At 37.0% G+C, this 25,563-nt stretch overlaps 1 protein-coding gene across 3 annotated transcripts in view; it reads left to right on the top strand.

The window, feature by feature from the left end:
- ENTREP2 (endosomal transmembrane epsin interactor 2) overlaps window positions 1-25,563 on the top strand; it is a 145,524-nt gene that overhangs the window by 56,611 nt on the left and 63,350 nt on the right. For all 3 annotated transcript variants that reach the window (XM_074881015.1, XM_074881014.1, XM_074881013.1), the window contains exon 2: window positions 5,926-5,982. In XM_074881015.1, coding sequence (XP_074737116.1) covers window positions 5,926-5,982 — 57 coding nt within the window. The remainder of the gene's footprint in view (window positions 1-5,925; window positions 5,983-25,563) is intronic.

Raw genomic sequence — 25,563 nt, 5'->3', positions numbered from 1 at the left:
AAGCATACTAGAGAGTGTATTATGTACAGTAACTGTTTTGGAGGTGAAGACTTGGAAAGCAAATGGTTTAAGATGTATTGAGAGACTGCATCGTCTGATCTGTCCCATATTCAAAATCAGAGCCCTCTAAATTTCTAGAGACTTACCTGACTGTGGAGGGTTGAAAATGCTGGAAAAGACACCATCAAGGGCTTTTTTAAAAAATCCTTTGTTTGCAGTCCCTGTACTGGAAAGTAATTTTACCTTCAGTTTTTGTCCTGCCTCAGTATGTGCCTATTAAAGTAAACGGATCTTCTTCATGCATGAGCACAGCTTGCATTAATGATAATGGAGTTTTCGTATGCATGTTGAAAGATGTTCATACCTAATGTTACTGCATTTCTAATGCTGCAGAAGTCAACACTGATGTATTCTGTTCGGCTTTTGCTCTTTGAATAAGCACTGTTGTTATAGTCAGCGAGTACATACATCTGTAGAAATTCTGCTGAAGGAAACTAGCAAATCTATGTTTTTTGAACACGTTTTTAGTAAGCTTTGATTTCTTTTGATTATTATGTGATGGGGGGCTTCACTGCAATTCATCAGATAGAAGTTAGGTCCAAGATATTAGATAGATGTGCTATGCAGGCTCTGAAATCAAAACATGTTGCCAAAGTTAAGTAGGCAAGTTGTTAAAACATCAAACTCCAATTTACTTTTTATTTAAGAAAGGAAAAACTTGTGCACAGCATACATACAAGGTAGTGATTTTTGAAAAACATTAGAAGACCTATAGATTGAAATGCTGAGCTATAGGTATTTAGGAAATGTTGGTGTTTTAATTACTGGAGTAAAAATAACTCGCTTATCTTGTGCCTATGTTCCTTGGCCCTTAACCTTGGGAAACCAAGTATGAGTTTTACATACTGCTTCCACTGAAGTAAGCATTGGCTGTTGTGGTTGATTATTGTAAGGTCTTCAGGGCCTGTAAGTTACATACTACTTTTCAAATAATTCCTACTTTTGTATATAAACCAAGTGTGGTTCTAGTTGTGTTATTCAATATTGGCATTGTATTTATAAGAAGTAAAAACTGAAGAGAAAACAAAATGTTGAGTGGTTTGTTTGTTTTCTTTTTGAATTCCCGGTCTTCAGCGAGACCAAGAGAGATCTTCTTTAGATTTCTATTTTGTTAGTCTGCTCAGGAGAGCACACTTTGGCCTCTTCAGGGATCTGCTTGGCAGAGTAGCATGGGATAAAGCCCTGGAGGGAAGAGGTGCCCAGGAAAGATGGTTAATATTCAAGGATCACTTCCTCCAAGCTCAGGAGTGATGCATCCCAACAAAGAGGAAGTCAGGTGAGAACGCCAGGAGGCCTGCAGGGATGGACAAGGAGCTCCTGGACAAGCCCAAACACGGAGAGGAAGCCTACAGAGACAGATAGCCTGGGAGGAATACAGAGAAAAACTGTCTGAGCAGCCAGTGATCAGGTTAGGAAGGCCAAAGCCCTGATGGAATTAAATCTGGCCAGGGACGTCAAGGACAAGAAAATCTTCTATAGGTATGTCAGTGATAAAAGTAAGACTAGGGGAAATATGGGCCCTTTCCAGAAGGAAACAGGAGACTCGGTCACTCACAATAGAGAGAAGGCTGTGGTACTCAATGATGTTTTTGCTTCAGTCTTCACTGGCAAGGGCTCCAGCCACACTGCCCAAGATGCAGAAGTCTTCTTCCCCCCTCCTGGGGAAGGCAGTTCCTTCTGGGGGACTGGGAGAAGGGAGAACTGCACACTGTAGGAGAAGATCAGGTTCAAGACCATCTAAGGAACATGAATGTGGTCCATGGGACCTGATGAAATGCATCCACAGGTCATGAGGGAACTGACAGATGAAGTGGTTAAGCCACTATCCATCATATTTGGGAAGTCATGGCAGCCCAGTGAAGTTCCCTCTGACCAGAAAAGGGGAAACATAACCCCCATTTTTAGAAAGGAAAAAAAGAAGACCCAGGGAACTACAGGCCAGTCAGTCTCACCTCCGTGCCTGGCAAGATCATGGAGCAAATCCTCCTGGAAGCTATGCTAGTGCACAAGGAAAATAAGGAGGTAATTGGTGACAGTCAACATGACTTCACTAAGGGCAAATCATGTCTGACAAATTTGGTGGCCTTCCTCGATGGGGTTATAGAGTTGGTGGATGAGGGAAGAGCAACTGACATCATTTACCTGGACTTGTGCAAAGCATTTGACAATGTCCCGCATGACATCTTTGTCTCTATATTGGAGAGACGTGGATTTGATGGATGGAGCACTCCATCAAATAAGGAATTGGCTGGATGGTCGCACTCAAAGAGTCCAAGTTGGAGAGCAGTGACAAGTGGCGTCTTCAGGGGTTGGGACCGGCGCAGTTTATCATCTTTGTTGGGGACATGGACAGTGGGATCGAGGCACCCTCAGCAAGTTCACCAAAAGCTGTGTGGTACAGTCAACACACTGGAGGGAAGGGATGTGCCATCCAGAGGGACCTGGACAGGCTGGAGAGGTGGGACCGTGCAAACCTCCTAAAGTTCAGTTTCAATAAGGCCAAGTGCAAGGTTCTGCCCATGGGTCGGGGCAATCCCAAGCACAAATATAGGCTGGGCGAGGAGTGGATTGAGAGCAGCCCTGCAGAGAAGGACTTGGGGGTATCAGTGGATAGAGAGCTGACTATGAGCCAGCAATGTGCTCTCGCAGCCCAGAAAGCCAATGGTATCCTGGGCTGCCTTAAGAGAAGTGTGGCCAGCAGGTACAGGGAGGGGATTCTCCCCCTCTACTCTGCTCTCGTGAGACCCCCCTGCAGTGCTGGGTCCAGCTGTGGGGCCCCCAACATCAGAAGAACGTGGACCTGCTTGAGTGGGTCCAGAGGAGGCCATGAAGGTGATCAGGGGCCTGGAGCACCTCCCCTGTGAGGACAGGCTGAGAGAGTTGGGGTTGTTCAGCCTGGAGAAGAGAAGGCTCTGGGGAGACCTTCTAGTGGCCTCCCAGTACTTAAAGGGGGCTAGGGGAAAGGTGGGGAGGGACTCTTTTATCAGGGAATGCAGTGATAAGATGGGGGGGGGGTAACAGTTTTAAACTGAAAGAGGGTAGATTTAGATTAGATATAAGGAAGAAATTCTTCCCTGTGAGGGTGATGAGACACTGGCACAGATTGCCCAGAGGAGCTGTGGCTGCCCCCTCCCTGGCAGTATTCAAGGCCAGGTTGGACGGGGCTTTGGGCAACCTGGGCTAGTGGAAGGTGTCCCTGCCCATGGCAGGGGAGGTGGAACTGGATTATCTTTAAGGTCCCCTCAACCCAAACCATTCTATGATTTGGTGTATTCTAACACTGTTTGTGTGTGATGTGCTCTGTGTGTTTTTTTTCCTAATTATGTAGTTGTGTGTACTGTGGTCTAAAGTGTTGAAGGTGCTTGGCATTGGAAATAACTACATCACAAAGCAAAACAAGCTTTTGTGTAGCTGCGCTGATATTGAGGACTAATGAGGTTTGGAAAATTACATTACAACATTGTTGAGGTGAGCTCATTATAATCACAGTATTTTAAAGGCACAGGTGGAACACAGAGTTTTGGTGTCCATCATTGGTGCGTATTGAGTGTTTATCAACTGGCCTGACTCTGCTTGACCTTTTGCATGGTGAGCCAGTAGGGCAAGTGCCACAAAGCTCTCCTTTTCCAAACAAAAACACATGTACTTCTTTCATCTTGCAAGGCCTCTGTAAAGGTCAAACACAGTTGTAGTTCAGCTGAACAAAAAAGATCAGCTCCCTTCATCCATTATCAGGGATGCACAGTACCACAGATACGTCAGACAGGAGGAGAAGAGGTTTAACAGGGACATAACACCGTAAATGAAAGTAATGATTTGCTACTCATAGGTAGCACACTGAAGTATCTTGACTCTGAACATACGACTTGGCAACTGAGAAATACTGGCTTATGTATGAATATTTTATGTATCAATACATACTCCATTTTGGAAGGCAATTTCTTATTTTTCCTAAAGGGTTTTCTTTAATAACTTCACAATTTCAGCCATTCCATTTATTTAATTGAGAGCATGTTGCTGTCTAGCCTGCAGTCAAACTAGCTAACCCTGTCATTTTACCTTCTTGAGTGCAGTTTCACATTACAGGACTATCAGCCCAGGGACAGTTATCTTACAGCAATAATGAGCTAACGCAGCTGTGTGAGCAAATTTAATCAACTGCAAAAATGGAATTCTCAGCTTTTGCCTGGCTTGGCCAACATCCAGAAGTATGTAGCTGATATGTAGCTCTTATGCTGTAGAATACAAACTATGCACATTTGCACGTAGGGATTATCTGCATAGTCTTTGGTATCCATAACCTGATTTTGATTCACTTTTTACTGTATGTTTATGCCTTACCTGTTGCATCTGTACTTGGCTTAAAAACTAACATTGAGGTTTTACTGTGAAACCTCATCTGAGGTGGTTTTTTAATGGCATGGCTGCTAAAGAAAATATGAAAAGGTGCATTTTTCACTGTGCTGTCTTTCTGAATAATGATTTCAACAACTGTAACAGCTGTGGACATTATCAAGTTGTGAAATACGTTTGAAACATGCTCACAGTATGAATGTCCACAGACATAGTGAAAGCTTAAACCAGGCACTACACAACCCAGCTTCTCCATGTAACCAACATTTCTTTCTCCCGCATTCACACCAAACATCAGTAGACAGTTTCCAGCCTGGTTCCCAGTACAGCGTACATTGCTTCTGTAGTGGCTAGATATAGATGCATTTTTAATTGTTATACTCTACTGTTATACCTAAATGATTGCTAGTAAACCATGACATACTGGGAGTGGTGACTTTCTGGCATTTGAATTTCAACCAACCTTGCATATAATTTCATGGAAAAGGGTATTTGTTAGCTTCTGGGCTTCCTCTCTTTTGAATATCAAAGGTCTGTAGAGAGCAATAGTGATATTAGAGCTTAATCTAAATGATTGCAGGAGGATTTCATAGCAATTGTATGAGGCTAGCTAAGTATACAAGGTAGCAAGTATACAGGCTAGCTAGGTATTCATCTTTACACAAGCTGATGTGAAAAAAGTACACTGCAGAATTATGAAATAAATACATCCTGCATTCTTTTCTCTGCATTTTGTGTTCTAGTTTCCTAATTTTTTAAATTAAATGTGCTAATGAAAAGGTTCCTCCCCACCTTTGTTTTCCACCCCAGGGCCAATATCCTTCAATCCATTGCTCCAATTTTCATCTCTCTTTTCCTCTCTCTGTTTTTAACTGGTGTCTCAACCGTAACTTGCATGTTATTTTAAAGTACATAAGGTCAGCATAGGTGTATCAAGGTCTGCATTCTGCTTGCTTTTGGCTGGTAGTGAAGGGGGTAATGCATCTGTATGTTAAATATAGGTTTTAAATGATTGTATATGGGCTTTTTCAAACATATGATCAAGCAGTGTGGTTGTTTGGGTGGCTGGGTGGAACAAAACAAAAAATCCCTTTTGCTACTTTAGCCGGATACCCTGGCTGATGTTGTGATTGTCCTATCTTTACTCCCCTTCTTGTGATCTAATTTTCGATGATGCTCAGAGACCACAAGAAAATTTACCCTAAACATTTATTCTCCTTTAGTGCTGATAACATTTGGGACTTGGAGAGATGTGTGAAGACCTGTTGTGATCTGATCAGAACTAATTGGATCTGGCAGCTGGGTTGAAATTTGTTTTAAAAACAGCTTAGTAGTACTTCTGTTTATTTTCAATTAAGAATAAAATGAAAACATTATCTTTTTAGCAGGCTGTTCCCAGCACTCTGAAAATACACATCATGATTGTGTATTAAACATCTTAATATTATTATTTTTTAATGATACTGGTATAAATCCCATGTCTCTTTGGTGACTCTTCTCTCTTTATTACAGGTACTGTTGTCAGGATTGATTGGTGTTGTTTCGTGGAAGAGGCCCCTTTCACTTGTGGTGAGTGGCAATGTGGCTTTAGTCATGTCATACAGACTTTACATAAGTGACTAAAGGATTCTTTGGAAGTAACTGCCAGTGGTTTCGTCTTTATGTAGAAGCCTAATAGCCTCTGGGGATGATTTTCCAGTGCTGTTATGTATGCTAACATTTATAAACACTTAGTAGAAAAATTTGGGGACTTTGAGGTTGTATTACATAATCAATTTAGGTGACAACAATATTTTTCTTCTACCTCTACTTAAGTCACTATTGTTCTAGACAAACAAACTATTGTTATGGCAAAAAAGCATATTCGGGATTAGTAGCTGCTGTTCTTTGTCTGTAACAACACATGTTACTATGTTACACAAGCACACTTTTTCAAAGGCAACATTTACCTGCTAATGCATCCTTATGGACAGAGTCATCTCACCTTTTAGTAAGATTGCTTTGAATCTAATATTGCTTTGTGTTAATAGGTTAATTGAACTCTATTAGCATGCATATACAAAGCATAAATTACTTTTCATTATTAAGTAACTACATGAATCTCACAACAGAATACATAATGTAGCTGAAAATTGTTTTACAGACAAAGAACAGCAGCTACTAATCTGGAATATGCTTTCTTGCCATCCAGATAATTGGTTAAAAAGATTTCTCTGAAGTGCAATTTTAGACAAAGTTAAGTTAAATGCAAAGATAAATGCACACCAGTAGTTCGTTTGTCTAGAACAATAGTGACAGACTAAGCACTTTTCTAAGTTCAATATTAATTTTTAAAACATATTCATAAACAGATTATTTGTAACATAGTTAATACTAAAGAAAGTTCCAAGAAAAAAGAATATAATGGGAAGTATGAAATGGAAAGACTTGTATTAATAAGAATAAGCCTAATTGGAACTTCAGGTATATCTTTCAGTATTGTGAACTTAAGCAGTAGTATTAGAGATTCTGATTTTTTTTCTTTCCCTTTCCATAATTCACTTTTCATTGTTATTAAAGAAAGGACAGATTGAGTTTGTATTGATTTACTGGTTGGTGTTTTTACCAACAGATGAACTTTATATGATGTAGAAAGCTGCCTGATGGCAAGATAAATGTGCCCAAAATGAGGTCAAAGTGAAGCAAATTAGTGAAACTAATGAGTGTCCATGAGAAAGATATCAGGCAGGTTTCTGGAGTAATACAAAAAAGCACCAATTTTTTTTTACCATTGATGAGCAGGGAGAGCTTTCACATTAGAACATATCAAAAGAGTGATATGATATGAATGGATAGTCATCAAGTAAAAATATTCAGAATTTCAAAGACTTTTCTGTTTAATTTTTTAAAAACAAACAAACAATGAAAGTGTATATGAGAATACACAGACAGAATGGTAGTGGTCATTTGGTTGTCCCAGTATTTCTTGCTGGGCAGGAGCAGAAAGAAGGGGAGCAAACTTTTTTTTTCCTGGTGTTGCCAAAAAGGAGCATGGCTCAAAATGCTGATTTCTGCATTAGTCTGTCAGTAATGTAGTTCCTTACTGGAGATTTTGCAGGCTTGCAGTGTTGTTTAGAGTAAGGATATGTATCTCTGGGTAAAAATTGGACAAACTTTCTGCTCAGTGTTATGACAAATAGCTGGCATGCCTGTTTTTATTTCAATATATTTTATTCTATCTTATGGGCTTTGTTAATAATAATTCTCTACCTGGTACCTGGGAATGCTGCCTCTTTGATTGCATAAAACTAAATAGAATTGTAATAGTATTACCTATTAGAAATACTTCAAAAGAAAAAGTTCTCCTGACAGTGAAAGAATTATGAAGGTGTATGTTTGGTACCAAAATCTCATTTCATTTTCATTTGTGTTACACTTTACTGCTCACATATTACAAACTATTAAAACTAAAAAAATTCCTCTGGATTGAGTGCTTTACAACTGTGAAATCTAAGTAAACCTAAGACTTTTCTAAATAGTTGCTCATAAGCAACTGTAATTGGAGTCATTGAAATAAACTATATTCATGCATCAGAAATGTTATTCAGACCTATAGAGACTTGGCTTTGATTCCTGAACACTTGCATATTGTAAATTCAGCCAGGCTTTCAGGTATTGATTCATTCAGTGAAATGTAAATAGGCAGTCATGGTCAGTATCATTCAAGGAAATAAATATAGAAGGGAAAAAATAGTAAATGGTAGCAGAATACTCTCAGAACAGCTCACCTTCCTAAAATTTGCTCTAGGAAATTATTTATTTCCAAGAGTAAGCTTAGTGCTCATGAGCTAGATCCTGATAGGGGTTTTTTCTGTATTGGCACTTGGTGGTGGTATAACAATCAGTTGGAGGAATAAGGGGCAGTGATGATGTTTTTTGCCTCTGTGTGTGATCAAGCTGTGCAATAGCCAGTGCTAATAGTTTTGCAGTGGCTACATAATGTCTGTTTTGCCTTGCTGAATTGTAAATACCTTTTAGCAGTTGAAACCCACATGTGCAGCATGACTATTTGTTCTGATTAAGCAATTAATACATTATTAACTTTACAACCTCATAGCACAAAGTGCCATCAACATGCTAATGAGTCATATTTTTTGTGATCTGTTATACGATACATATGCAAAATACATATGGTCAATAATTACTTTTAACCTAATTTATAGTATTATAAACAACTATATAATCAATTACAATATACATGTCTTTTTGTTGCAGCGTGCTACAAAATCTGGCATTGTAAAAAGCAATAACAAAAAGAAAGATAGCTTTATCATTTGGAGCCATGAGTAAAGTTTTATAAAATTAAACTGTATACCATCGGTGATGTTCTGAAAATTGGTGAAACTGATGATATTTTAAGGTGCTAGTTTCCTGATTTTTTGGATTTGTGACTAAAACAGGGTTGATAATACACCAGTGTTTTGGCTATTGCAGAGCAGTACTTGCACAGTGTCAAGGTTTTCTTTTTTTCCCACTCTGCATCACTTGCTTTGTTTTTTTCCTTCCTCTTTCTTTCGCTTATTAAACTATATCTTGATCCACAAGTTTTCACACTTTTGCTCTTCAGTTCTCTTCCTGTCCTGCTGCAAGGGGGAGTGAGCGAACATCTGTGTGCTGCTTAGCTGCTGGCCAGGGCCAACCCCTCATACTACTGATTCTGGTTGGCTCATCACTGTATTCATGCAATTTTTTTCACAGATGTAGTGTCTTTTCTTTGCAAGTTTATTATTTTCAGCAGGCAAAAAGAGGAAGTTGAAGAAGCAAGAAACACAAATAGTAGTTCATCAACCCTTAACTTCTGACTGTATCTTACCAGAAATGTGTTAGTAGTATCGGTATAGAAATGAGTGGGTGGTTGCATAGTTTAACACCTTGGAACCAAAGTCAAAACTGAGCATAGTTGTGTATTTCCGAGACATTAGCATGAGTGGTGGTTTTGTGTTACACATTCAGTAGAAATTTTACAAATGTGTATGCACTAAGGAAATTTTACTGTGATGTTAATGTGCAGAAATTTAATTACACATAAAACTTCTCATGCTAAAGTGTCTTTGCACAGCTTAATTATCTGAATAATTCACCAGATTTTGTTAATCTGAATTTTATTGCTCACCACCTAGCTATTAGTTGCTTATGTTGCCAAAATGCTTTATATATACAAGGAATCAGTGTCTGTTATCAAAGCAGTATTTACATTTACCAGAGGAGACACCTGGGCAAAGGAGCTCTTTAAATTGTTTATGCATTAATTTTGAACAGTATTTTCCATATATTTCAGATATTTCCTCATTAAGCTTTCTATTTTAATTACAAAATATCAGAGAATTTGTAGTGCTTTGGAGAAATCTTTCGAGAGTCTCTTATTTGGAAACTAAGTGCTGGCTGTCAGTACCACCGCTTAAGGTTAAAATGCTGTGCTAAAATAGGAATTTGTTTCCTTGTGGTATATGGAAGTGTCTTCAAATCGGGGAGAGCTTGTGTAGCTCCTGAGGTTGAATTACCTTGTACAAAACTTTAAACTGTGCAGTGAGATTATTTTTCTGTTACAGTCTATGGTAATTGCAAATCTGTTTGTGCTAAGGAGATTAATTCAGCCTCTGAATTGAGTAGAAAGCTTCTCTGTTGCCATCTGGCATTTGGGTGATCCCAGAAAAATATTTTTACATTTCTAACTGAAAGCTTTTACAATAAACTGATAGATTTAATATTTATTTTCAAGGAACAGAAGCCTATTTTTTTTTAATGTCTATGAATGTCAGTGAACACAACACAATACTTATTAATAAATGATCTGGATTACTCAGAATAGCTATTTAAAAGCATTTCCTGTGAAATCTGCATTCCAGATACAGTTCCATGCATCAGCGAACGTGCAAACCTGTGCATGTACCTTTAGTAACTATCCTGGGTATAAAGACTCAAAAGTCTGGTCTGTACATTTGTTTCTCAGGATGTTTTCCGATTTCTTTCTTTTGGTTTAAATGGAAGGGGACACTCTGTTTTCAATGCATTATCCCTTCAAATGAACCATTGCTTCATGCTTTTTTTCCTTTTTCTTTCTTTTTTTTTTTTTTTGATAAGCAGATAGGATTTTCATCATTTAAGAAAAATAAGAGGCATCATCCTAAATAGCAGCAGTTCAACCTGCACATCAGGCACAAGGATGAACTGCTGTGCAAGGTCTCAGACTGCACCTGTGGTAAGAATCAGTCAAATACCAAACTGACTTTGTTAGAAGATACTTGCCTTGGGCCAGCTTGGTAGTTTGTTGCAAAATGAGAGACTTTCTTTCTAGAAGTCCTGTGAAAAACTTGAACTATTTGAATATCAGACTTACATCAGTTCTTTTTTCAGTAAAAGTCAGTAGAAAAAGATCTATACCTATTGCAGAAATTATTAATAATTTTAAATAAATACATCCACATATACACTTACCCCACAAGATGCATAGATATGTAAAACTGGTCCAAAAGTTTCCTCATTGGTTATGTCCTATCACTAGATATCATTGCTGAGTGTAGCAGAAGCAACCAAACTCCAGGAAACAGATGATACATAAAATGTATAGAAATAACATATAAGGAAATTTCCCATATTCTTCTCAGTGATGTGGGGTGTTGATATGTTCCTGGCCATACTACTTAACCTGAGGTCCTGGAGTAGCTTAAGTGATGAGACATGTGTTTTTAAACTCTGGTAAGAGAATTTACAGCCTCTTTTCAGATGAAATCTGATTGAAATTTTTGCATTGAAAACAACAAAAAGGTATTTTTATTTTTTTTCCTCCCAAGCAGAGATTTGTTTTTGGCAACTGGAATAAATAGGTAATCTATGTAGTGGAGAGGCAATGTTAGCATAAATGAGTCAAAACTGTAAGAAAAATAAGTAAAAAAATGCACACCCTGGAAGAATGGCAGAGTCTAAATGCATCCATCACCTTGCATGTCATTGTTGGCTTTGATACTTGTGTGATGTTGAGATGAGATGCAGAATATCACTCTGCTTTAACATATCCCCTGATCACTCTGCAGTATCATTTCAGCATGTGTATCCTTTGAATTCATTGATAAAGATGTTCATTAGGAACCCTGCTATTAGGCAGTCTTCTTTGAGGCTGAAGCATTAGTATACAGGTTAACAAAACACTGGGTAGAAACAACTGTATCGTATATACCAGACTTTTGCAAAGTTTCTGATAAATTGGGATATGGTTGAATGCTGAGTGTTGGTCGCTTTCAGAAAGAAACTTGGAAAGCTGTAATTGCTTCTACTTGCAAAGCAAATCCAGTGCTGGTCAACAAAGTAGCTCTTCTAATATAAAGTTGTAAATTTTTCTCAGAGCTGGTGTGGACTGGAGTGTGAACCCAGGCTTTGAAATTGAGAGCAGAATGTTTTTCTTTGACCTCTTTTCTAGGAACAGGGAAGGAAAATACTCAAATTCAGAGGAGCTGAATGCTAAATCAAGGGGAAAATAAAGGCAGAGGACTAGGATAGGAAGGAGGAATTAAAATGTGAGTCTGGCAACATGAGGGAGACTGAGATCAAAAGCTGTTGAGAAGAACAGCACCTAGATGAGGAGAGAGGAGTGAACCAAAAGCATGTCAATCAGAAATCACACAATGGAATCTCTGATTTTTCAGTGTGATTCAGTGCCATAAGCACCATAACTAATTAATCCTGACCTACAGATTTATATCTTAGGTTTGAATTACTTCAGTGAAGTGTGAGCTGTAAATAATCTTTTCCTATAGTTGAGACGTAGTTCAGTTTTGTCTCTTCCCTTCCTCTTCTCCCCTTCACTGAGGGTTAGTTGTATAAAGCACTAACACGGCTATACTGCTCTGGTAACCAAAACAGGTCAACTGTCTCTGCATACTACTGCGGTGTGACTGTAGTTACACTAGACCAAAAGTCTGTGAGACAGAAAGTCTGTGAGACAGAATCTAAAAATGAGGTTAATGTATTTATTGATAACTAGGATACCAGGTTACATCCATTTGAAAGCAGATTTAAAATATATTTCTTTTTCTGTCAAAGCTGCTCTGTTTGTTAGTTATTCCAAGCAGATTCTCAAATAGCGCAGTTAAACTGGAATGATTTTTTTTTCTTTTCTTTTTTTTTTTTTGTAGTAAAGTCTCTTTCCTTATTTAAAGAAACAATCATCCACCAAACCAGACTGGTGAATATCAGATTTTGGGGCCTTTTCAATCAGCCAGTAACTGTCATTCTTTAATTCCTGCTCCTTCCTTATTCACTTTCAAGGATGTATGTACCTTTCCTACCCTGGTTCTAGTAACTGGGCCAGCGGTCTGTAGGAGACTTCTTGAGAGAAATACAAGTACTTGCCATTTATCTGTCTACATTCCAGCATCCGACGTGAAATGCACAGCAGAAGCTGTGGATCTCTTTTGTGTCTTTTCATGTTGAATTTGGGTTGCTAAGTGTTCAGATGCTCCAAGGAGGGCATTTTTAATTTACTGAATGCTGTTCTTAGACTGGAGACTTTAGTGAAAAGAGCAGCTGAAGAGGAATAGGAACAGAACTGCAACCAAACAGGTCTGCTTTAGGCATCTTTAGCTGAATCCCAATTGAGCCATTCCCACAAAAGTTGGTTATAGGTCTTTCAAATTTTTCATTTTCCTCAGCTTCTGGCAGCAGTTAAAGTTTCAGTAGTAGCAGGATAACCACAATGTTTACTCTTTCCTTTTCATTAGGGTATTTTTATGCTCTATGTGCAAATTTTAATTTCCAAATACTTGAACTGTATGAGAAACAAATGGGGATTTCTTAGGGTTTTGTTACATAAATTACCTTGATAAATAACATAGCTAGGTAAAAATTATAAATATATTATATAGATATGCATATATTTAGTGACTAGTTTTGGCTGTACTTGTGCTGGTTTTTGTGTTTTGTTTTTTCTGTGAAGATTCAAGTGATCAGATTTTACTGGAGCTCTTCTCAGAAAGTAGATTTCAAAGATATTTGTAAAAGATATGTGTAATTTTAGATGTGCATATGAAGGAATGAACCCTAGTGATGTTTGCAGTGAATTCACTTATTCAGAAAATAGAAGTTATCTGATCAACCACACTTTCACAATCCAGCTGGAACTTTGATATTTGTGATCAGTCTGTGGAAATTAGTAACATACAGTATTTTATTCACTATGCGTTAACACGGTGCGATAAATTATGTTTTCTCCAAAACTCTAATAGTGCGGTTAAGCTTAATTTTATTCTTAGGTTAAAGTGCTACAACCTCTGGATGCCTTTTCAGGCTTTTTCTGATGTCCTTCTGAGGCCTTTTCTGATGGTATGCATGGATCATAAATGGAGTTCCCCCTAGGCAGGGAGTAACTTTGGGTGACTAGAAAGTAGTCTCTCAAATATTATGAGCTTTCCTATCTGAATCCTCCTGATAGATGTCTGTGCCTTAAATCAGAGGCTTTTGAGGGTTTTGTTTCATTTTCTTTCTAGAATGGGCCTTTTCTGAATCTTTGTTAGTTTTGGAACACTGTTATTGACTCATTTCTTCTTATTTAAGCCGTTGGTCTTGCATTTCTCCAGTCTTCCTCTCTATTAAACAAGTGTAAGTGGTGTACTTTAGTGCAACTTTTGGTTGCCAAAAAGAAGACCTTTTACATGTGTGCACATGGGCTGGAATTTCCACCTGTGTCTCCTGCTCTGAGAGATGTTTTCCCAGTGTATGAACTGCTAGTTCAGGCTGTGAATTAATGCCTCTTGTTGGATTGAGTAAAGGATCTGGAAAGTGTGGTCTTCAAAGCTTGCAATTAGAGTGTGTGTAGTCTCTGATTATATTCATGTCCCAGATTGCTTTTTGCATGTAGATTAACATAAATATTTAGATTTTTAAGTGTGCTGTCTCACCTATTGCTGTTTTTTCCCTAAGACGGCCAATTCCCTTCTTTCTTTTCTGGTATATGGAAACAACTGACAGAAACACCTAACCCCAGTGCTGTTTTATTAGCATATACCTGACAGAAGAGGAAGAGGAAAAAATGGAGAATGACCCAGTAAAGCTGTGAACTGGGAAAGAAACACTTGAGATGAAACAGAGCAAGTGAATCAAAGAAATCTTTATAAAGGGAAAGAAAAGGTGTCACAGAGTGAAGCATCTATTTAGAATGAACATTCTATGTTCCCTTTTACAACTTAACACTTCTTACAGCTTTTTCTTGCCTGGGTCTGTCTGTCTGCATCTCTCCGTTACCCTTTCTACAAAGGCTGCCTGTTCCTGGGCCCAGCTGCCACCAGCTGTCACCCATGGCAGAATCTAGACTCCTCTGTTGAGCATCCATCTGCTAATTAGTTATCCCCAGTGGCAAAATTTTAAAAGACCACAAGCAGCTTTTCCTGAAGAGCAGACAAAGCCTGCTGGGGCATAACACTTGCCCCTTCCTAAACAAGCACATCTTAATTACCCTTAAACAGGGCCTTCTACTCCCCATCTGCTCCCACTGCATTGTGTTGCCATGGCAGCAGTTAATGCTAGCACAGTACCATGCAATAAGAAACTCTCACAGTTCAGTATCATTGCTGCTGCTTATAATGAAGAGTATAGTATGGGTGCTACATTTGCCTCTCTTCAGTCCATCAGTAATTCCCGTGTTCTCACATGCTTTCTAAATGTATCTGCTAATGGTTCTTCCATCTCATTTGCTCCTTCTTTTAGAAATGCAGGCTGCATCCCATCTGGTCCTGGAGTTTTTGGCAGCCTTTGCACAGTCTGATTTCTTCAACTCTTTCTTGGTGTGAGTCTGGTTTTCTTCAGCATTTCTTCTTCCTCCTTGGTAAATTAATCTTGGTTTCTGACATCTGCCTCACTTCCTTTGTAAGCACTGAGGAAAATAAATTATTTTTGTTTAGGGATGTCTCTGTCTTTCAGTAAAATACTTAGTTCATTCTTTAGAAGTCTGCAGTCACCTTTATTGTTCACTTTTTTGTTTATATGCTGGAAATGTCGCATTATTTGACTTTGCTTCCACAAGTGACTTTTCATTCAGTCTTGAGTAATTTTTTCACTTTATGGATATTTAAATCCCTTTCCTGTTCTAAATTTTGTGTATAGCTTCTGACCATAAAGCCATAAGGAAAGAGTTAACTACCTCTAAACCCTGAGAATTGGTTATAACTTTATATTGTAGGCATGACTATGGCTAAATGCATTTTACAAGATGAGTAAGAAACGTTTAACCGTATCAGCACAAGAAAATTTGGGGCATTTCAAGGACTAGATACAAGTATAGAAATGTTAAAGGGCTGAGGAATGAGCCACTCATTTTATAAAATTATACATTCATAAAAAGGAACAAATCTAATTGTTAATGTGTATTTTGTAAAGTATTTGAGATAAGCAGCAAGAGCACATTGTTTACTTTGAGTGATATTTCATGACAGTGCAGGCAGACATATCAAGTGGAGAAAACTGCTAAGGGAAAGCAAGCTCCTAATTCTCAAAGCAGAGTGAACATTAAGTCTAAGATACCTTAAATTTATTATTACTCTTGGTATTATGGCAAGTAAAACTCTGTACTTGCATTTTTCTAACATGAATGATAATGACCAAAAAAAGGATTTTATCACAAGAACAAACCTATTTACACCATGGAGAAAAGGATTTTGTGACAGTTACTAGGAAATGTGAAATGTTTGAGGGACTCAGGAGAGAACAAAACCAGTAGAGGGAGAGAATAGTGGGGGTTTTGCTGTGTTTTGTTTGTTTATTTTTTTAAACAAGTAAGAATAATAATGATGCTGAATATTCAAAAATGAAGTTGTTTCAACTCCAGCATTTTCATTAACAGCTGTAGAGGTTTCTGAAAATAGCAAAAAGTAGTAAGACAATTCATTGCACTTTATCAGAAGCTGTGTGGAGATGTTGGAGAGGTAAGTGATACCTTTAGTTTTCAGATTATAAAAATGAAATATCAATACTTTGGACCCTGATAATTGATGTAAGTGCAAAAAATTTGGAAGCACTGAAGGGTTTCCAAACTCAAAAGAAGCCAGATACAAGCTCTGAGAGTAAAGGAGTCAATGTGTTTTAAAACTGTAAATACGTATATTGAGCAAAATATGCAAAACCAACTTCTTGTAATAGTTTTTCACATTTCCACTAGTTTTGGCATCTCTGCCCTGTAGGGTACCAATACAAAAGTGATTACACACAGCATAATGTAGAAGCGGATTGATAATAGAAGCAAATGCTCTTGTGATGTGTGGTTTCATTTCCTACTGAATTCCTACAGCTACTAGATTTAGACTTCCACTGAATTCAGTTGATCCCTGTTTATTTACAGTTTAAAAAGCATAATCATTGCAGAAGATTATAAACTGATGATTTAAAATGACTTAGACTTACCTGGATCCCAGATTGGGAAAACTTGTTTATGTTTTAACCCTTTAGTTGCTCATATATTGCAATATTTAGTTGCTCAGTGTTGCAAAATCTTTGCATTGAAAAGCTGCACAAATCTATAATAATACAAACAGAAATAGACCACATTCAGTTGGATGCTATGCTTTCTATTTCTACACCATAAAATAATATGGTTTTAGAGCTGAAATTATATAGTTTGTCTCTAAATATGTAGTTAAACACTGTTCAAAACAAAGTTTTTCTCCATTTTATCACATTTCATATTTTATTAGGATTTTCATTCAAAAGGATCTGTTCAATCCTCTCATCATTGTTGTAATACTGTTTCATATTAGGAAAGGAAAAGACCAATATCTATAAATAATATAGGTGTATCTATTCAAAAATAGAAGTGCAAAAGCATTTTAACACTTTTTAAAATATGGGATCTAATGTAGTGTTAGATAGAACCAGGCAGTGATTGGTTTTCTAACATACAGAAGATTTTATATAGCTATGAACAGCATTAATAATAAATTGTCCATATCTATGCCATAAGATGCTTAATTCTAAAGTATATGTATCTATTTTGTGCTCAGAAAAGAGTCTGTACATCCTATCATCCAAAGAAACATAGTAAACAACGATGTTTCATTTAGCTTCTCCTAAATGTGTTTGTTTTCAAATGTTTTATGGTTACATACAAATTTTCTACTAAATACATGACTTTTATTCACCAGAAGTAAAGAATTTTATCTCTTTGGGGGTGGGGAGGGGTAAACTAAACAGACTCTGCAAACTGTTATCAAATAAAGAAAAACCAATCACCACCCCAAAAAACAGTTCTCATCTTCTGAACTGGCTGGACTTTAAGCTTGATACAGTCACACTCTTCAGGACAGTGCTGTATGTGATCAAATAGAGCCACCTCTAAAAAGGGGCAGGGGGAAGGAGAAGGATGTCTTTTCTGTTCCAAGACAGTAAACAGTGAAAATTGTCCTCTCAGAGTATTCCAGAGCCTTGAACTCCCTGTGTGGTGTGGCAATGAAACAAATTGACTGCTGCCTCTGAGATGCCGCAATAGTGGCTTTATTCTGCAGAGGCCCATGAAGATACTAAATCCTTTAAGCTCCTGTAATTTCTGTTCCCAGTATGGCAGGGGAATGGACATGGACAGCACAGCCAGAAGGTCAGAAGCAGTCTTTTAGCTTTTTTTTTTTTTTTTTAAAACCTGTGATTTTACAGGTGTTCTCTCTTTGCTGATTTCCATAGCATTACAGTATTGAAAGCTGATTAAGAGAAAAAATAATTGAGTCTTTTGATTTATTTTGATCTGTCTTCAGCTGCTGTGTTTGGCCATCAGCCTAGCTTATTTATTAATACTGTTACCATGTTTGGTCTCCTTGAAGAGCAATGTAATTAAAAAGTGTATTTGTTGATATATTTTTATTTCTGTTTGAGTTGAAGATGGATTAGGAGATGTCATTTCTTTTATCTTGGCATTTTTAATGAAAATTCAGCCCATCAGAATAATTCAGTGGCTTTATTCTGTTTGAGAAGACCTGCAGTTTAGGGTAGTACAAGTGACCACAGCATAGAAATGTTTTTGAGTGTACTTCTAAATATAGAGATAGATGTATTGTGAAGTTACCAATCTCTCTTTCTCTCTCTGTTGTTTTGCTACATGATTTGCCAAAAAGGCTTTACTGTAATATCCACTACTAAAATTTGTAGTGGTGGCTATAAAGCCATACTGTATCTGCATGTTTTGCATTCATATTATAATCCGTATAGTCATATCAACATTTTATGTATGAGTGACAGCTCTGAGGAATCAGTAGGAAAATGTTCATGTTTTCTGACGTAGTACTAGAAGAGTTGGAAATATGGGATAGTATATGTTAATCTGCTATATGTGTAAGAACCACAGTAGAGAATCAGTATTTCAGTTTGACTGGAGAAAAAGATTTGCTTCTTGTTAACAGAGCTTTATCTGCAATAGGAAAACATATACTGGTTTTCTCCGTTACTTTTTCAGACTGTCGAGAAAACAGCAAAAACCTGACTACTTTTTGCTAGAATGGTCCTTTTGTGTGAAAGTGTATACAACAGTAAAAAGGACCTGTGTAGAATGGCTCAAGACATTGTACGCTTTCTCTAATACTAAAGTATTAGAGATACATAGTATAGGCAGTCTGCCTGCCCTCTCCCTTTTGTTGTTCCCCTTCACAGAATCACAGAGTCATCTAGGTTGGAAAGGACCTTGAAGATCATCCAGTCCAACCGTTAACCTGGCACTGACAGTTCCCAACTACACCAGATCCCTCAGCGCTATGTCGACCCTACTCTTGAACCCCTCCAGGGACGGGGACTCCACCACCTCCCTGGGCAGCCCATTCCAACGCCCAACAACCTGTTCTGTAAAGAAATGCTTCCTAATATCCAGTCTAAACCTTCCCTGGCACAACTTGAGGCCATTACCTCTTGTCCTATCGCTTATTACTTGGTTAAAGAGACTCATCCCTCCCTCTCTGCACCCTCCTTTCAGGTAGTTGTAGAGGGCGATGAGGTCTCCCCTCAGCCTCCTCTTCTCCAGACTAAACAACCCCAGTTGCCTCAGCTGCTCCTCGAACGACATGTGCTCCAGACCCTGCACCAGCTTCCTTGTGCTTCTCTGTACACACTCGAGTAATTACCCTGATAAATTTTCACTTGCATATGAACAGAATGAAAGAGCAGAAGTTTATGCACAGAGCTAAAGAAATGTAGGGTGTACATTCACACAGACAGATACACAAACATGTCTGCAGTGCAGTATACTATAGGGATTGTGTGGGAGCGAAGGGAAGAGTGAACTGTTGTTAATAGGGCCCAGTGAGCTATGGTGGGGTAATGTTGCTAGTAGCAAACAGTTCCGCCTCAGGTGATCAACATTAGGGTTTGTAGAGCAGAACATATTGATTAGAGTTTACCTTGGGAAGGTGAGAAAAACCCCTGTGTTGGATGGGCCACTCCTGGGATCTAAAGAGTTGGAGTGGTCCTAGTGTCACAGTGGAGAAATAAGAAATCATCCTGCACACAGTGCTGAGTCATGTAGGAGAGGAAGCCTGGGAGGGAGAGCTGTCAATTTGATGCTGCTCTGCGGATCTTAGTCAGTGTAGACCATCTCTCTGCTGATCAGGTCTTTTTTAATGGTCATCAGCTTTTAATTGAACTGTTCTTCAGAACAGGTAAATAGAAATACATTGTTCATATAATTTTCCATGTCCTCCCAGTATAGGATTTTCTTCCATCATAAACAGTATATGCTATAATAACATAAAAATTAAATTCTGTTTCTAATCTAGGAGAAGAAAATTATGATAGGATGGGCTTGTTTTTTTCCATGTATGTAAAGGCAAAACTTGTGACTATATGTTTTTCATCCTCTGATTTGGATAACTGGAGTAAAGCTGCATCTGTATAGTAACACTGGAGCTGGCTAGCTGGGCAGCATGGAAAGTATTTGTTAAACTTCATATTTTGTTTTAGAATGGTGAGGAAACTAACGTGAGAAATTTATTTTAGATGAGATGAATTGCATTTGAAATGTTTTTATTCAAAAGTAGAATAAACATTTGCATGAATTACTATAAAGTATTTTGGGGGGGTGATGGATTTGCGGATGGATACCTCATTTTTTGTGCAATCAGAATTCGTGTGATTTCAGGGTTTTTTTTGTGCAACAGATGGAAGGAAATGCACTGTTATCCAAAGCAAATCTAATTATTTGTGCTTGCTGAAGAAAAATACTTTGATTGCAGTGGGATTTGTTTGCCAGGTGAATCCCAGTTTAGATCCTGAGCTAGGCATGCCTGTGATCAAGTGTTTGGCTTTCCTTACTACAGGTGCTATAAAATCTCACACAACGTTATGGATTCAGTTCTACCTCAAATACATGAGTGAAGATCTTAGAAATTTTAAAGTTCATGTATTAATGGATCGCCATTAATGTAATAACAAAACTGTAATGAGGTTACATTAGAATTGAATTTGGAAAAACTGCTGTCCACATCGAAGCCTTGCTTCACAAACTCTCTGATACTCCAAATATTCATGTACTGTTGATGTAATTTAGCAGTCGTGGCTTGCTGACCTTGGTTACCTGACCAGAAGCCACCTTCCGTAATGATAAAAGTAGAAATATTCTGGTACGATAGCTTTCAGAGAGACCACACAACTATTCATTAATAAGAATAATTGCACATGAGTAGTTAATTGCTATTAATGTTTTGGGAAAGACAGATGCAAAATATTTGTGTATCTGACCTTTACAACCTGCTTCTCTCTAATTATTCTACTGCCAGGAAGGGCTGCTGGCATAGCCTTTTGATGCCTGTCCTTGTCAGCAGATCAACATGAGCTTTTATTTCCTCAGGGTATTCTGCTACAGATGTTATTGAAGGTTAATTTACATGGAGTAGCATTTCACCAGCACTTCCATGGAGGTGAATCCTTCCAGCAATGTGACACTTGCAAAATGTAATATGTTGTTTATATGGAAGACCCTATTAATGCAGCTGCTGTGGAAGTAAATTCAGTCTTACACAGATTTGTTTTGAACTTACTGAACTACTCGCACATTTTTAAAAAATATATTAATTTCTATTTACTGATTTAGGTGGCTGTTTTGTTTAAATATGGATTTTTTTGTTATATACAAAATGAATTTAGAAAAATGTCTTCTTTCCTAATCTAACCATGTTCTGCTGTTATAGAACATTTTTGAGAAATAGTATTTTACTAAATAATTTTTTAAAGTTTCAATTCTTACTTCCTCAGATAATATGTTGGAAAGAAAATTAAACTGGTATGGCTGACATAGTTGCAAGTTTTAAATCTGGCTTATGTGGTCAAAATTCTATTCAGAGAGCATTTACGTTTGAAGTGTTTGTGATCACACTGGATATAAACTCTGCTTTTTCCACCTGATTGTAGAGTTGGAGCAGTCGTTTTTGAAGCATTTCAAATTGACAACATTTTGAGTAGCATTAAAATAGGTTATGCTGTTTGATTTCTTTCAAAGGTATATTTTAAGTTAATTTCATGTGCATGGATTTTTTTATTTAGGGAAGCACTGGTGTACTAATGAAAATGTCAGTGATAAGAATTAGACAATATAAACTACTATATAAAATAATATTTTTGTCAAAAGGACTCCTGTTGAGTGCCTGCACATATAATAAAGATCATCCAATAAATTTTATTGCAGTATTAACTGCAGATCATTGAAAAATTCTTTTGAGTGCTTATTTTCATGTAGCAAACTTTGAGGTTCTGTAGTGTACCAGCTGTTACTTCCCCTTGCCCTTTTAATAGATTATTTGACAAAACTTAAACTTGTTCTCCGTTGTGAAAATAATTGCCAGCAAACTTTGCTGTTAAAATTGCTGTTGGAAGTGTCAGGCATTACTTGAATACTTAAAGAGATAGCTTGAATTTTATCTGAAAAAAAGTAAAGCTTCTCTACTTGTTCCTCTTTTATATAGTAGTAGCCTGTAGGCCACTGATGTTAAGATCAGTATAAAATGCACTTTTCAAGTGAGTGAATGTGAAAAGAAGTATATCATATTGTCTCTTTTAAGTTTTAAATATATTTAACAGTATAATATAATATATTGTATATATGTATGATGTAATTATATAATTTATTATATTTATGCATGTTTGTGTATTTATTGGAAGCCCTGAAAGTTTGGATGCTCTGTAGTGAGGGTCAACATGCAGAATCTTAGAGAATTTGAGGGAACTAATTTCAGCATGTAAACATTTGGGGGGGTAAAGGTGTGTGTTTGTCACTCATGGAATAGATTGACACAATCAAATGCCTTATAGGCCCAAGGTTTCTAGCAGACACACAGAATCTATTAATTTCAGGAACCTTTGGTGCAGAGGTCTTGAAAGCAAATGGTAAGACTTTTAGTATGAATTTTCAAGAATTTTCATAAAGGTAATGCCTTTGCCTGATACGTGTTCATCCTCACATGGCAAATGGATGCCAGAGCAGTGCGGAGAGTATAAGGCTCCCTTTTGGAAAGGATCCTGTTGCAGTGTGGCTGCAAAATCCTTTTACTTTTTGCTTTGTCAGAATTTCTTCAGCTGTTGCTGCATTCAGCACCTTAGCAAAGGATGGAAAAATAGAAACAAATATGCCTAAAACCTGGAAGTTCTGTTGCTGTGGGGGAGAAGGGGGAGGACAAGAGAGGAATGGATTATTGTCAGGGCATGAAAAGGGTTTGAAACAGGCTGAAAAGTTTTTTAGTTATCAAAATTAATTACTGCAGATCTAGATCTAGAAGTGTTTGCTGCCTTGCTAAGAGTGATAGGGAGACGATATAACCGGCAGGGCAACTAATAAAATTATCTATTTGGACTAAGCTTTTCATTTTCAAATAGGACTGAAAGTTATGTGGCGCTTCATTCTCAAATTACAGCTCAAATACTCCATGAGCTATAAGATTCTGTATAGTAGCTTTTGTTCATGCTTCAGGGGAAAAATGCTTTCGTTACCAAGCTTCCTGGAATTACTCTTTGTACCTTCTAATGCACTTCAGAAAGGTGTAGATGTTGAAAGTGTTAATTAGAATCAAAATAGCAGGAAATGCTGAAGTATCTAGTTGTGACGAATTTCTACTTAATTAATGCTTCTGAGCTAAGAGCATGAGGGCTTTATTACTAAATCAGGCCCCCTGTTACACTTCCCTACAAAATATTAAAATATTAAAAGAGTAAATTGATACTGTTGTAATATAGCATTACAGAAATAACAAACACATATTACTGTATGTAGAATATAACAATGCTAAACTCAGTGTTGTGTTGCAGTCCTTTGATCATACTTGAGGAAATAATCTGTATGGCCATCAGAATTTCCACCTATGCAAATTGCCATTACTGATGGGGAATTTCTTGGAGGTATTGAATGGAATACTCTTCTTCTGAGATACTAGAGGAGCTTTGTTTTGATATAAATAAATCTTTTCCTTTATCGGTCACTCTGTACATACAGAGACAAGGTTGGGTTTTGGATTCTAGGGTTCTTGAAAAGCCTGGAAAGCAACTACCAAATCCCTATTATTATTGTTTTTATTTACTACACGGTGATACAGGAGGAAACTGAGCTATTTCTTCTGGTTTTTAAATAGATGTTGTTCTGTGTGATGCAAATCCTATTGGTAACACATAGTGTCCCTTTCTGTGGTGCATTGTGCTCTTGTTGGTTGAAGCTGATTGCTACTCTAACAACAAATAAAATAGAGTAGGAAGGAGGCATAATTTTTCTTGTAAATTAAAACCAGTAGCATTTGTTATAATCTCAAATAGCATAATTTTTGAAGTTCTAGTTAGGTTTTTCCACAGAGAATTTTTATAAAGAAATATAGAAATGAAGATACAACCAAGCAACTAGTAATAAATTAATTAAATTACAAGATCTATTTGAATGAAAACAAGTTAATAGAACTGTATCGTGGTCAATAGAATAATGTACACTAAATTTAGAAGTTTTCATCTGAAATATTTAGCTTTGAAATTAGAAATTGTTACATGTATTTTAATATTTATACCAAGGTTTCAGCTTTCTCTTAAAAAGTTAAATAGCCTCATTAGACTGAGTCAAAAGGAATTTTATCTGGAGGAAATGTAATTTAATTTAATAATTACTAGAATTCAATGGGTTTATATATTTCAGGATAAAACAGAATATGATTTATGGTTCTTAACATAAAAGCATTAAAATCTTTAACCTCATGCTGTGTCACACAGCAGGGAATATTTCTGCCTATTTAATATAGAACATTGCTTTAGACTTAGAAAAAATATTTTTGTTCAAACCTTTATTTTAATTTAGGCAAAGGACATGGAATACTGAATTAAACAGATCTGAAATGCCAACACTTTTTCACTATCAGTCTCTTATTGGCACATGTTGAGAAATAATTTTCAAAGTGATATATAATTGAGTCACGAAAGAAATGAATCTATTATGAGGCAAATAATGGGAAGCTAAATTTTGGGTTTTGTTGTGTACTTGCAAACCGTTAGTCAAAAGTGTTGGTTTGATTGCCATTTCTGTGTAGTAAGTTTTTTTAAATGGACTCATTTTAAAATTATGTGTGAGTTATCTATTTAGTTCTATAATCTGTACTTAAATGAAGTTTGAGTTTTATCTTCCGATATTTTTGTGTTGTGTACTTTATAGCTGAATAAATTACAAGGGCAGAAGTGATCAGTAGAATCATATACTACGACCTCTTTAGATAACAGCCCAAATAACCTTGATCACAAACTGCAAACCTTCCTTTGGAATTGTGGCATAGTCCAAAATATTTCTTAAAATATTTCAAAAAATTATATCTAGTGTTGCCTTTGTGATGAACACTCCATTATGCTCATAGATACAGTATTCTAATGGTTAATAAGTCTTACTAAAAATCAGTACTTTAGTCTAAATTTGCCTAGTTTTGACTTCTGACTATTACTAACTGCTTGTGCTTCTTTTTACTTAGTTGAAGAACTGCGCTTTGTTTTTTGTTCATAGTAGGGCCTTGTGTTGGCCAGGGATTTGAGGTAGAGCTGTCTAGGCCTTCTATAGTGACCTGGGTAGAGAAGATCAATATGCTTTTAAAGCCAGTTTTTCTTGGCATATAAACTGTAATAGTTACCTTTTATAATGGAACTAGAGAAGAGAGG

Source organism: Strix uralensis, chromosome 11 (assembly GCF_047716275.1).
Source record: "Strix uralensis isolate ZFMK-TIS-50842 chromosome 11, bStrUra1, whole genome shotgun sequence".
Lineage (NCBI taxonomy): Eukaryota > Metazoa > Chordata > Aves > Strigiformes > Strigidae > Strix > Strix uralensis.
This window is presented reverse-complemented; position numbering and strand designations above follow the sequence as displayed.